Source organism: Cebus imitator, unplaced genomic scaffold (genome assembly GCF_001604975.1).
Source record: "Cebus imitator isolate Cc_AM_T3 unplaced genomic scaffold, Cebus_imitator-1.0 Scaffold112, whole genome shotgun sequence".
Taxonomy (NCBI): Eukaryota; Metazoa; Chordata; class Mammalia; order Primates; family Cebidae; genus Cebus; species Cebus imitator.
In genome coordinates this window covers 2,965,351-2,976,606 of record NW_016107427.1, presented here as the reverse complement: position 1 = coordinate 2,976,606, position 11,256 = coordinate 2,965,351, and the positions used below count along the sequence as shown (strand labels likewise).

The 11,256-nt window shown below is 57.3% G+C and overlaps 1 protein-coding gene across 2 annotated transcripts in view; it reads left to right on the top strand.

The window, feature by feature from the left end:
* The window catches only part of PDXK (pyridoxal kinase), a 34,876-nt gene that overhangs the window by 9,853 nt on the left and 13,767 nt on the right, over positions 1-11,256 (top strand). For both annotated transcript variants that reach the window (XM_017538547.2, XM_017538548.2), the window contains exons 2-3: positions 3,844-3,898; positions 10,172-10,276. In XM_017538547.2, the coding sequence (XP_017394036.1) occupies positions 3,844-3,898; positions 10,172-10,276 (160 nt within the window). The remainder of the gene's footprint in view (positions 1-3,843; positions 3,899-10,171; positions 10,277-11,256) is intronic.

The following is an 11,256-nucleotide window of genomic DNA, read 5'->3' as shown; positions in this document are numbered from 1 at the left end:
CTCTGTCACCAGGCTGGAATGCAGTGGCGTGATCTCGGCTCACTGCAATCTCCACCTCCCAGGTTCAAGTGATTCTCCTGCCTCAGCCTCCCAAGTAGCTGGGATTACAGCCATACACAACCATGCCCGGCTAATTTTTGTATTTTCAGTAGAGATGGGTTTCTCCACGTTGGTCAGGCTGGTGTTGAACTCCTGACCTCAGGTGATCAGCCCGCCTCGGCCTCCCAAAGTGCTGGGATTAGAGGTGTGAGCCACTGTGCCTGGCCTCGTACCTGATGTAATGTCCGTACTGCCGAGCTCTGTGGTGTGAATACTTCCCCTGTGGCTGAATGGAAACTACCAACCCGAGCAGGAAGGAGACGCGGCAGCCTCCGCTAGGGAGTGTTCCTACCTGCAGACGCAACAGACACAGCAGCTCAGTAGGCGACAGCTAGGGTAAAATGCTAGCGAACTAATTAGGAAGCGGTGAGGCTAGAATATTTATTATGGTTGCTTTTAATATAATTTATATAGGCTGGGTGTTGTGGCTCATACCTGTAGTCCCACCACTTTGGGAGGCCAAGGGATGAGAATTGATTGAGCCCAGGAGTTTAGGACCAGACTGGGCAACATGGTGAGACTCTGTCTCAACAAAAAATATATATATATAAATTAGCCAGGTGGTGGCATGCACCTGTAGTCCTAGCTACTTAGGAAGCTGAAGAGGGAGGATCCCTTGATCTCAGGAGTTCAAGGCTGCAATGAGCTATGATTGTGCCAATGCACTCCAGCCTGGGTGATGGAGTGAGACCCTGTCTCAAAAAGTAATAATATAATTTACATAATTATAAGTTTTGTGACACTTTTTTTTTTTTTAAGAAGAGATGGAATCTTGCTATGTTGCTCAGGCTGGTCTTAAACTCCTGGCCTGATGACCCCCCAGCCTTGGTCTCCCAAAGTGCAGGGATCACAGGTGTGAGTCGCTGTGCCTGGCCGTATGACTCAGTTTGTTATAATAACTGTATGTAAAACTGACCTACACTACTGCACCCAGCAGTCACGTGACCCAACTCATCTTCAGCGCCAGCAGCAGTCACTGAGTCCTCCTTTCACTTCGAATCTCTGATTTTCCCTTCTGCACAGCAGCCTGAGAAAAGTCTGCTTTCGAAGGGCTCATGTCATTAGATGGGACGGTCCTAGATAGGAGGACCCTCCTGGAAGAGAGAGCTCATCACACTGACAGGTTCAACCACACTCAGGGGCTGCCTGAGGGTGAGGAGCCCCCTGAAGGTCATTCTTAGAACTCTGCCACCGCAGAACCCCACAGGCCATTGGAGGGACAGGGTTTACTGTAAAACAATGTGAGTCACATATACAGATTAGCCCTGCTGCCCCTAAAGGGCCCAAGCTGATCCCACCGTTCAGCAGGGCTGCTCACAGGGCACTGGCCTGTCCCTGTTTAAGGCGATCCCTGGAAGGCTGTGGAGGAGCCAGACTGGGGCCCGCGCTCCGGACGAGTGGTGAGCGTTGTGGAGAGCCCAGCTGCCTGCCGTGTTGAACCCTGGACCAAGAATCAGTCTGTCCCTGGCTCCCTTGGGGGTGGGGAAAGATGAGGTGTATCGGGCAGGGTCCAGTCCAGAAACAGAAATCAGAGCAACGATTGTAGAGGCAGTTGTTCCACCAGGTATTGAGAAACAGAAAGGCAAAAAGGGAACACAGGTGTCATGGAGGAGACCCCTGCTAGCACCGGCTCCATGCAGTCGACCCTGGGATAAGAGAGGAGAGCTGGGCTCTTTAGAACTCGGAGCTGGGAAGGCGGGTGTCTGCCAGCTGCCGGGTGCTGGGGGTCTGTGGGGTGTGTGATGAGTAATTCTGCGGGGGTGGGAAAGCCACAAAGTGGATTCTGCTGCTGCTCTGGGAAGGAACGGTCACTGCCCCTGCCCTGCCCCTGGGGAGAGAAGAGCCGGGGGGGGGGAGGAAGAGGTGGTCGGCAGAAGCCCGTTCTCTTCACAGGCTTCAGTTTCACGCTGTGGTCCCTCCTGGCTGTGCCTGGGAGGGAGCCACTGCCGTGCAGAGATGTGAGTTCCAGAGGCACGGTCTGGCACAGAGTGGCGGTTTCCAGCTGAAGGACAATCGTAACAGCAGGACGCCTTTCTCTGGGGTCCCGGGCTCCCGTCCTGGACCTCGGCACCCCACCCCCCACGCGTCCTCATCTTCTGAGTGTGGCTTTGTCTTGCGCATGCAGTTGGCTGGGTAGACTCTGGAAGCGTCCAGACGGGCTTGTGATGCTGATGAATAAGCTGATTTTGATGGGGTGTATGGAATGGAGATGCTAGCCCAGGGGCTCAGCTCACTCGTGCTCTCATTTAAAAGCAGAAAATAGCGACTTCATTCTCGGATACGTTTGCCAGCCCCGCAGGATTAATTACACGCCCAGAAGCAGTGGAGCAGAATATTTTGGCAGGATTTTTAGGATTTGTGTCATCATGGCTTAATATGTGTTTCTTTAGAGCTGGTTAGAATTTTAAAGGATTTGAAATACTGCAAGCTCTTTGTGTATAGAGGCTGTGGAATCAGGCTGGTACATTTGCAAAGTGCCAGTTTTATTTTTTATTTTTATGTTTTTTTGAAACAGGGTCTCACTCTGTTGCGCAGGCTAGAGTGCAGTGGTGCGGTCACCGCTCACTGCAGCCTCTACCTCCCAGGCTCATTGATCCTCCCATCTCAGCCTCCCGAGTAGCTGGGACTTCCGGTGTGTGCCAGCACGCCTGGCTGATTTCTGTATTGTTTGTAGAGGCAGGGTTTTGCCATGTTGCCCAGGCTGGCCTTGAACTCCGGGCCTCAAGCTGTCCTCCCACCTCAGCCTCCTAAAGTGCTGGAATTACAGGCATGAGCCACCGTGCCTGGCCGCAAAGTGCTAATTTTAACTTTTTAGATTAATAAGACTGCTAACATGTATTTCATTTGTTTAGTGGTAATACCCGCTTCAAAGAAAGACGCTGGTAAATACAAATCCTAAGCAGATAGCTCAACTGATTATCACAAAGCAAATCCCACCCAGTGGAGAAACAAATTTGAGAAGCCTGAAAGCCCCTCCCATCGCCTGCCACCCCCTGCCCTGGAAACAGCCGCTCTCCTGGTTGCTGATACCAGAGCTGGGGCTACCTGGCTTTGAACGTGAAGGTGGAACTCAAGGATGGTTGGCTGTTCAGATGAAACAGGGAGAGAGGGTTTGGGCTTTGCTGGTGCACGGGAGAGGGCAGGGATCGCCCCTGGAGATAGGGAAGGAGGCCAACGCTCCGGCTATCTCTAACCCTCACCCACTCCCTCCCTCTCTGTCCTCACACACTCACTCCCTGTCTCAGGCTTTTGAGCATCGTGTCCTGGGAAGAGGGGTCAGCCGTGCAGCCCACAGGGCCCTTGGCCTGGCTTCCTCCAAGGGGGTGGGGTAGACGCCCGCATTTTCACGGCAGAGACGGCCTCCCAGCCCCTGTGCCCCCAAGGTGTGTGGACAGACGGGCATTGCCTTTGTTTTATTGTTTAATTTATTAGTCTTATTAAGCGCTTTCATTGGATGGGATTTCTGGAATGATCCGTGATGTGTTTCTCCATGGAGGTCCTGCAGGCTGGGCAATGGCCTCCCAGGCTGGTTGCTCCCCATTGAGGTAAGCCCCGCTGCAGACATTCAAGGCCCTGCACACGCAGATTTCACGTGCGACTCGTGGAGAGCCTTCTGCTCCGATTCGTCGGCCCTCCGGCCTGCGCCCGGGGGCCCTGTGCCCGCTGGGGCTCATTGACTCCCCTCGTCCAAGTCAGCGCCTGCTGGGGTTCACGGGACCTTCCTGTTCCTTCTCTGCCTTGCAGGTTTTGGGATTTGAGATCGACGCGGTGAACTCTGTCCAGTTTTCAAACCACACAGGTAAGGCGTCGGCTCCAGCGGCTGGCGCAGAGCAGAAGGGGTGGGGGTGGGGCTTTCGTGTGGACGGGAACTGGCGTCCCTGGTGTCGCTCGGCAGAGCCTGCACAGCACGTCAGGGCATAGCCCTGGGTGGCCTCGCCTCTGAGCAGGGGTGTGTTGACTCAGCTTCACTGCCTTGGGGCGTGTGACCCAGTGCAGGTGGCAGAACCTCTTGGCGCCTCGGTTTCCCCTCTGTAAAACGGGAGAGCGATCCTAACACCGGCTGTGGGGTTGCCAGAGTTGATTAGGTCAATGGCTTGAAGCGCTTGGACCGAGGCCTGGCTCGTGTGTGCGTCTGTCTCCGTGCATGGGGACGCCGAGGACTTTGCAGGCTCAGGGCACTGAGGGTGGCCGGCCTCGGAAGCCCCTCACAACATCCCGGGCCGTGCTGCCCACACCCCAGCCCCATGGCCTGGAGGTGGAGGCTCGTGGAGTCCTCCCTCCTCTCTGTGGTCCCTGGACTGCTTCGTTGGCAGGAGAACAAAGCCATTTGGTTCTTTGAAATACCCCATGTTGCTTCCCCTGAAATTTCTTTGAACCCAGACGGAATCTTGGGAGCACAGAATGTCCCAGAAACAGCATTGACAGGATGTGGGGGGGCCTGGCCCCACCCTTGGGAGCAGGAAGGAATGCCGTGGTTTCTCTTGGGGCGGGCATGACACGTGCTGAGTGAGGAAAGAGCTGCTCGGCCGGCCCAGGTGGACAGGCTCCAGCCCTGCCAAAACCCTCTCCTGCCTTTGCTTGCCGGGCACACTGGGGCTGCGAAATACGGAGATTGTCCCAAAGCCTCGGGCCTCCGGGAGCCTCCCCGGGCCCACACGTTCGTCCTGGCTGCTCGCCACCCTCCCGTAGGATTGAGTTTTCAGTGGGCGAGCTGGCTGGCTTGGACAGTAAAGCAGGGTGTTGAGTGTGTTTCTGGGGACGGTGTTGTCCTCCGTCAGCATTGGGTCAACACCCGAATAGACCCTGGCGTGGATTCCAGGATGCGGGAAGGGCCCCGGGCTTTGGTGATGCCTTCCAGGCATGCTGGAAGCTTCTCAGTGGGTGCTGGGCTGGCTGACCTGAGGACTCTGAGACAGAAAGGGGTCTCTGGCCTGCCCTCAGAGTGCTGGGATGACAACAGGACCCCAGGCACTTGGGAGCCTCTGCAGGTGCAGTGCCAGACGACCGGCTTGGGGACTTCCCTTCCCATGGGGCCCAGCCTCTGGTTCCTGGGAGCCCCCACTGCAGCCTCCTCCAGATGCCATGGCGGGCCTGCTGGTTCAGGCTCCCTTAGCCAGCTCCGGCTGTGGCCGTGGCTGGCTCCCAGCACCCTGTACCCACACTCTCGGGGTCAGCTGTCTGTGCGACCTGATCAGGAGGCCCCGGGTAGCTTCCCCAAGGCCGCCTCCGTGGCTCAGGGGCAGCTCCCTAGGGCACTGCCAGCGGGCATCACTCGCCCCTGTCCTGGCGCCTTCTGCCTGCTCCCTTCCCTGCCCCGCCCACACTGTGCTGCCAGGGAGTGAGGCTGGTACGCCGGGCACCTGCTCTGGGTACCGCGGGAGCTGGTGGTCAGGATGGGGCACTTGACCACCTCCATGCAGCCCCTCGGCCCCCCTAGGCTCTCGTGCCGCCCACCGTGAGACCTTCACGGAGCTGGAGGTGCTTTTTGTTTTTTGGGTTTTTGGTTGTTTTTCCTTTCCCCCACCCCTGCCCACTGGCTAGAGGTGCTTATTTTTCACCAACATCACCTCCAGGAAGCATTTCACTGGGCCTGATTATGCACAAGAAAGACTTCCGCACACGCCATGTGCCTCGTGCGTTGTGGGGACTGTTCTGCTCCGGGCACCCTTGCTCCAGGGCCACGCTGCCCGGGCCATCTGAGGGCCGCGTTGCCATGTCTTCCTGCTGCGTGGCCCTTCGTGTATGCCCAGGACGAAGCTCATGCCCTGCGTGACCAGCCACGTGAGCTCAGCCACAGGCAGCCCTGCAGATACCGGGTTGTTCCCACTTTCTGGCTGTTGGGGGTCATGCTGCCGTGAACGTTTGTCTAGACAGTTTTTGGGGGGATGTGTTTTCAGTTCTCCAGTGCACACCTAGGTGTTGGAGGTGGGGTCACACAGGCTGCGCCTCATTTGGCAGGGAGCTGGGATGACGCTGCCAGGGAGCTCGTTAGCGACTCTGCCAAGGGTTTTCTTTTTTCGTGTGTGTGTGTGTGTGTGTGTCAAGGTCTCTGTCATCCACGCAGGAGTGCAGTCGTGTGATCATGGCTCACTGCAGCCTTGACATCCCAAGCTCAAGAGATCCTCCCTCCTCAGCCTCTCAAGGGGCTGGGTCTACAGGTGTGCACCACCACACTTGGCTAATTTTCCTGTTTTTCATAGAGATGGAGTCTCACTATGTTGCCCAGGCTGGTCTCGAACTCCTTGGGCTCAAGCCATCCTGCCCCCTCAGCCCCTCACAATGCAGGGTTCACAGGCATAAGACTCCACGCCCCAGTCTTTTCCTTTCTCTTTTTTAGAGACGAGGTCTCTCTGTTGCCCAGGCTGGCCTGCAGTGGTGCAGTCAGCTCACCACAGCCTTGACCTCCTGGGCTGAAGCGATCCTCCTGCCTCCTCTGCCTCACGAGTGGCTGGGACTGCAGGTGTGCACCATGTGCCCACCGTGGGCCCAGGGTTGTAACTGGGTGGTCACGTGGGCAGCTTTTGCCTGGGATGGCCACAAAGCCAGACTGCCAGTGGACACGGGTATTCCACATAAGCCACATTGTTGGTTCCCTGATACCCGTCGGGGGGGGGAAGCTGAGCCCCGAGCTGCCTGCAGAGCCCACCTGGTGCAGGCCTTGCCACCTCAGGGCTGCTGCTCGTGCTCCTGCACCCTCCCCTGGCTAAGCCCCCATTCCTCAAGGCCACCATTCATTTTTCCACACTCTGAGCTGTGCCCCCAAACCCAGGACAGCCGGGCTTGGCAGCCTCCCCCTTGCGGCCAGCATTCCCAGTGGCCCCTTCAAGAGGGTTTCCTGGAGCTTCCTGTCTGAGCTTCCTGGCCTGAGGGCATCAGGAAGGAGCTTGCGGAGCTAGAGGTCAGCAGGTGGGCGGGTCACACGTCCTGGCTTTTGGAGCGTGGAGCCAGAGAGGGTGGGACAGGCGACCTGCTGCTGGGCTTGGTGGTCCTTGCTGCAGGGAAGAGGAGGCTGCTGAGAACACAGGAGCTGCAGGGCTGGAGAGGGCTAGGACCGGGCGCCTGCCAATGGGCAGCAGCGAGGGACCAGGACCAGGCACCTGCCGACGGGCAGCAGCGAGGGGAGGGGCCGGCCCAGACTCCCTGGCCAGCTAGGGTCGGACAGGCGCGCCAGGCCCCTTGGACTTCCCAAGGAGCCACTTATTTGGCGTCTGTTTTTTCATCTGTAAGTGGAATGAGTTGGACAGGGGAGCCAAGTGCCCTCCCCTGTTCGAGAAGGTTCTTGTGGGCTCTGAGCCGGTACCATGTCCTGCAGTGGGCAGGGGGCACCCTGGAGTGCGAGACCACGCCCCCTTGTTCCAACAGGAAGCTGGGCCTCAGAGGGACCTGGGGCCTGCGTCTGAGACCTGGCAAGGGCTGGACATCTCCCCATCCTCACGGCTGTTATGGCTGAATTGTGTCCCCCCAAATTCTCATGTTGCAGCCTTACCCCAGCACCTCAGAATGGACTGGATTTGGAGATGGGGCCTTTATAGAGGTCACCAGGTTAAAAGAGGCTGTCAGGGTGGGCCCTAATTCAGCCTGATCAGCATCCTTGTGAGAAGAGATAAGGACACGGACGCACACAGGGACAGCCCCATAAGGACACAGGCGTTGCTGTCTGAAGCCCGGGGGAGGGTCCTCAAGGACCGGCCCTGGAGATGCCATGACCTTGGACCCCAGTGCCCAGGAGTAGGAGAATCAGTGTCTGTCACTGGAACCGCCTGGCCGTGGTCCTTCCCGATGGAACTCTGTATTAGTCCATTCTCACACTGCTAATAAGGTCATATCCGAGACGGGGTCATTTACAAAGGAAGAAGGTTTACTTGACTCACAATTCAGCAGGGCTGGGGAGGCCTCAGCAAACTTACTGCTGTGGCCGAAGGGGAAGCAAACACATCCTTCTTCACATGGCGGAGGCAAGAAGTGCAGAGTTGGGGGGCCCAGGGTTTTGAAACCCCCTTATAAAACCGTCAGCTCTTGTGAGAACTCACTCACCATCACAAGAACAGGATAGGGGAAACGGCACCATGACTGAATGACCTCCCACCAGGTCCCTCCCACGACATGTGAGCTACAATTCAAGATGATATTTGGGTGGGGACACAGCCAGGCCATATCACCTCCCCAGGAAAGCAGCACGTGTGCAGCCATGTTGAGCCCCACCCTGCTTGGGAAATGCTCAGAATCCCAGAGCAGAAAGGACCGGGAGGGACCATTGCTTGCCTCCCTCCTCCTGCCCCTCCACAGCCCCCCATTCACCCCAAACCCTGCCCCTGCCTGGCAGAAGCCTCCCCAGGACACACCCCACACCAGAGGGGCAGGCTGCCATGTGAGGCACTGACCTCACCCATGGTGGATACGCCTGACCCTCCTGACCCCAAGTGACTGTTAACCCGGGGTCCATCAGGGGCTCGGCCTCTGGCAGACCTACCCCTCAGTGCATACACGCTGGTGTCCCGAGCAGAGTACAGGGCAGGCACCCCAGCTGCACATCCCGGAGGCCACGCTGTGCCTGGAGCATTGCTGCTGCTTTTTCTTTTTTGCAGTGGAGTCTCACTCTGTCACCCAGGCTGGAGCACAGTGGCACCATCTTGGCTCACTGCAACATCCACCTCCCGGCTTCAAGCAATTATCCTGCCTCAGACTCCCAAGTAGCTGGAATTATAGGCGTGTGCCACCATGCCCAGCTAATTTTTGTGTTTTTAGTAGAGACGGCATTTTACCATGTTGGTCAGGCTGGTCTTGAACTCTGGACCTTGTAATTTGACGGCTTCAGCCTCCCAAAGTGCTGGGATTACAGGCATGAGCCACCATGCCCAGCCACAGAGTGTTGCTTCTGACTGCAGGCTAAGGACATTCACGCCACACATGCCCCTGCGCAACAGCTCCTGGGGAGAGCCAAAGGCGTCCCTTCCAGTGGGAGCCAGCGACTGGTACGCAGGAGGGTCCTCGGGGGCTGTGCTGTGGAGCCCTCCTCTGGTGTGGGAATTCAAGCGATCTTGGCCATGGCCTGGCGTGTGGGCTCGGAGCCAGCCGTGACCGACCCGTGCGTGACACTTGCACTTGGCTGCTCTAGGAACCCACGCCTCAGTTTTCCTTGTCTGCTGAAAAAGACGTGCATAGAGGGATTACTCACGCGGGAGGAGCTCAGGAGTCCCTCAGTGTGAGCTGTTTCTCATGGGCAAATGTGGGGTATCCATGGTGGGCCCTCCATTGTGGATGGCTGAGTGGTGCTTTGACCTGGAGCTATGGTCGGATCCCACGATGCGGGAAGGGCTCCCAGGAGGCCGGCGGTCCTGCCTGCAGGAAGCAGTGCGTCCGTCCCCACGCACTGACATGCCTGTCCACTGGGGCAGTCACTTCACCCTGGGTGCCTGCGGGGCTGAGGGCAGGCTGCACACCTGGGCTGAGGCCTCCTTCTCATTCCTGTTTGTCTCTTGCTCAGGAGCTGATCTATGACTGGCTCCAATTGCAGCTTACTAAGCCTGTGGGGGAGGAGTGGGGAGGTGGGGACGTGACAAGCCCTACCTGCCAGGGTGTCCTAGTGGTGGAGGCGGCCGAGCACACTGGCCTGAATAGCTGGGAGCTCATGCGGGAGATGCTGGGAAACGAGGCTGTGACGTTGCAGGGAGGGCGGGGCCGGGCCCCCCCCGGACAGAGGTGCAGGAGTGACACAGCTGTGGGCTGCTGTGTCCCTCCCCATGCCCCGCCTGTACCTGGGAAGCAACACCCACAGGTGTCACGGGTCTGGGGAGCTGAGCGCCCAGAGGAGCTGGCAGTGGGAGGGTGGGAGCCACTGAGGTAATAGCAACGATCCCTGACAGCATAGGGGCAGGGGGCTTGCAGGGGGCGTCCCGTGTGGACAGCTGTCGGGACCTGCCAAGCACTGTGCCTGGTGATCTTCAGGCCTTGTGCCAGTCCCTGGGGAGAAGCTATCCACCAGGGGCCTCAGGGGAGTGGGTGGATGGGGAGGGAAGCCCGACCCACGCCTGGTCCCCTTGTGTCTAAGTCCCCATGGTTTCTCTGCCGCTAGGCTATGCCCACTGGAAGGGCCAAGTGCTGAATTCAGATGAGCTCCAGGAGTTGTACGAGGGCCTGAAGCTGAACAACGTGAATAAATATGACTACGTGCTCACAGGTGGGTGCTGGCGCGAGCTGCCGCAGCAGCCTACAGACCCCACTCCAGCCAGGGAGGCCCAGAGCACCCCCACCTGGCCCATCTCCCATCCCTGCTCCTTCAAAGAGGGCCTTGGCGTGAACATGACCTATACGTGTTCAAAGGTCATATGTAAGGGTGGGCACGGGGATCGAATCTGTAATCTCAGCACTTTGAGAAGCCTAGGAGGGAGGCTTGCTTGAGGGTAGGAGTTGGTCCTGGCCACGCTGTGCCTGCCTGGGCAATGACTGCCCTGGCAATGCCAAGTCACCTCTCCTCCTGTGGTCACACTTGGGTTCCAGTGCCCAGGGGAGGGTGCAGGCGGGATGTTGGGAGCACTGCCCGGGGAAGGGCAGTGGGGTGGGACACTCAGGTAGGTGACGGGCCGTTACCTAGTACACTGGCATCCTTTGTCAGCTTTCTGGTTAAAAACAAATTGTATTTCAGGCCAGGCGTGGTGGCTCACGCCTGTAATCCCAACACTTTGGGAGGCCAAAGTGGGCCAATCAGAGGTCAGGAGTTCTAGATCATCCTGGCCAACATGATGAAACCCCGTCTCTGCTAAAATGACAAATACTAGCCAGGTGTGGTGTCGCGAGCCTGTAGTCCCAGCTACTTGGGAGGCTGAGGCAGGAGAATTGCTTGAACCCAGGAGGTAGAGGTTGCAGTGAGCTGAGGTTACCCCACTGCACTCCAGCCTGGGCGACAGAGTAAGACTCCATCTCAAAAAAAAGAAAAATTGTATTGTATATAAATACAATTGTATTGTATATAAATTGTATTGTATATAAATACAATTGTATTGTATATAAATTGTATTGTATATAAATACAATTGTATTTATATTTTATTTTATTTTATTTTTTGGAGACGGAGTTTCGCTCTTGTTACCCAGGCTGGAGTGCAATGGCATGATCTCGGCTCACCGCAACCTCCGCCTCCTGGGTTCAGGCAATTCTCCT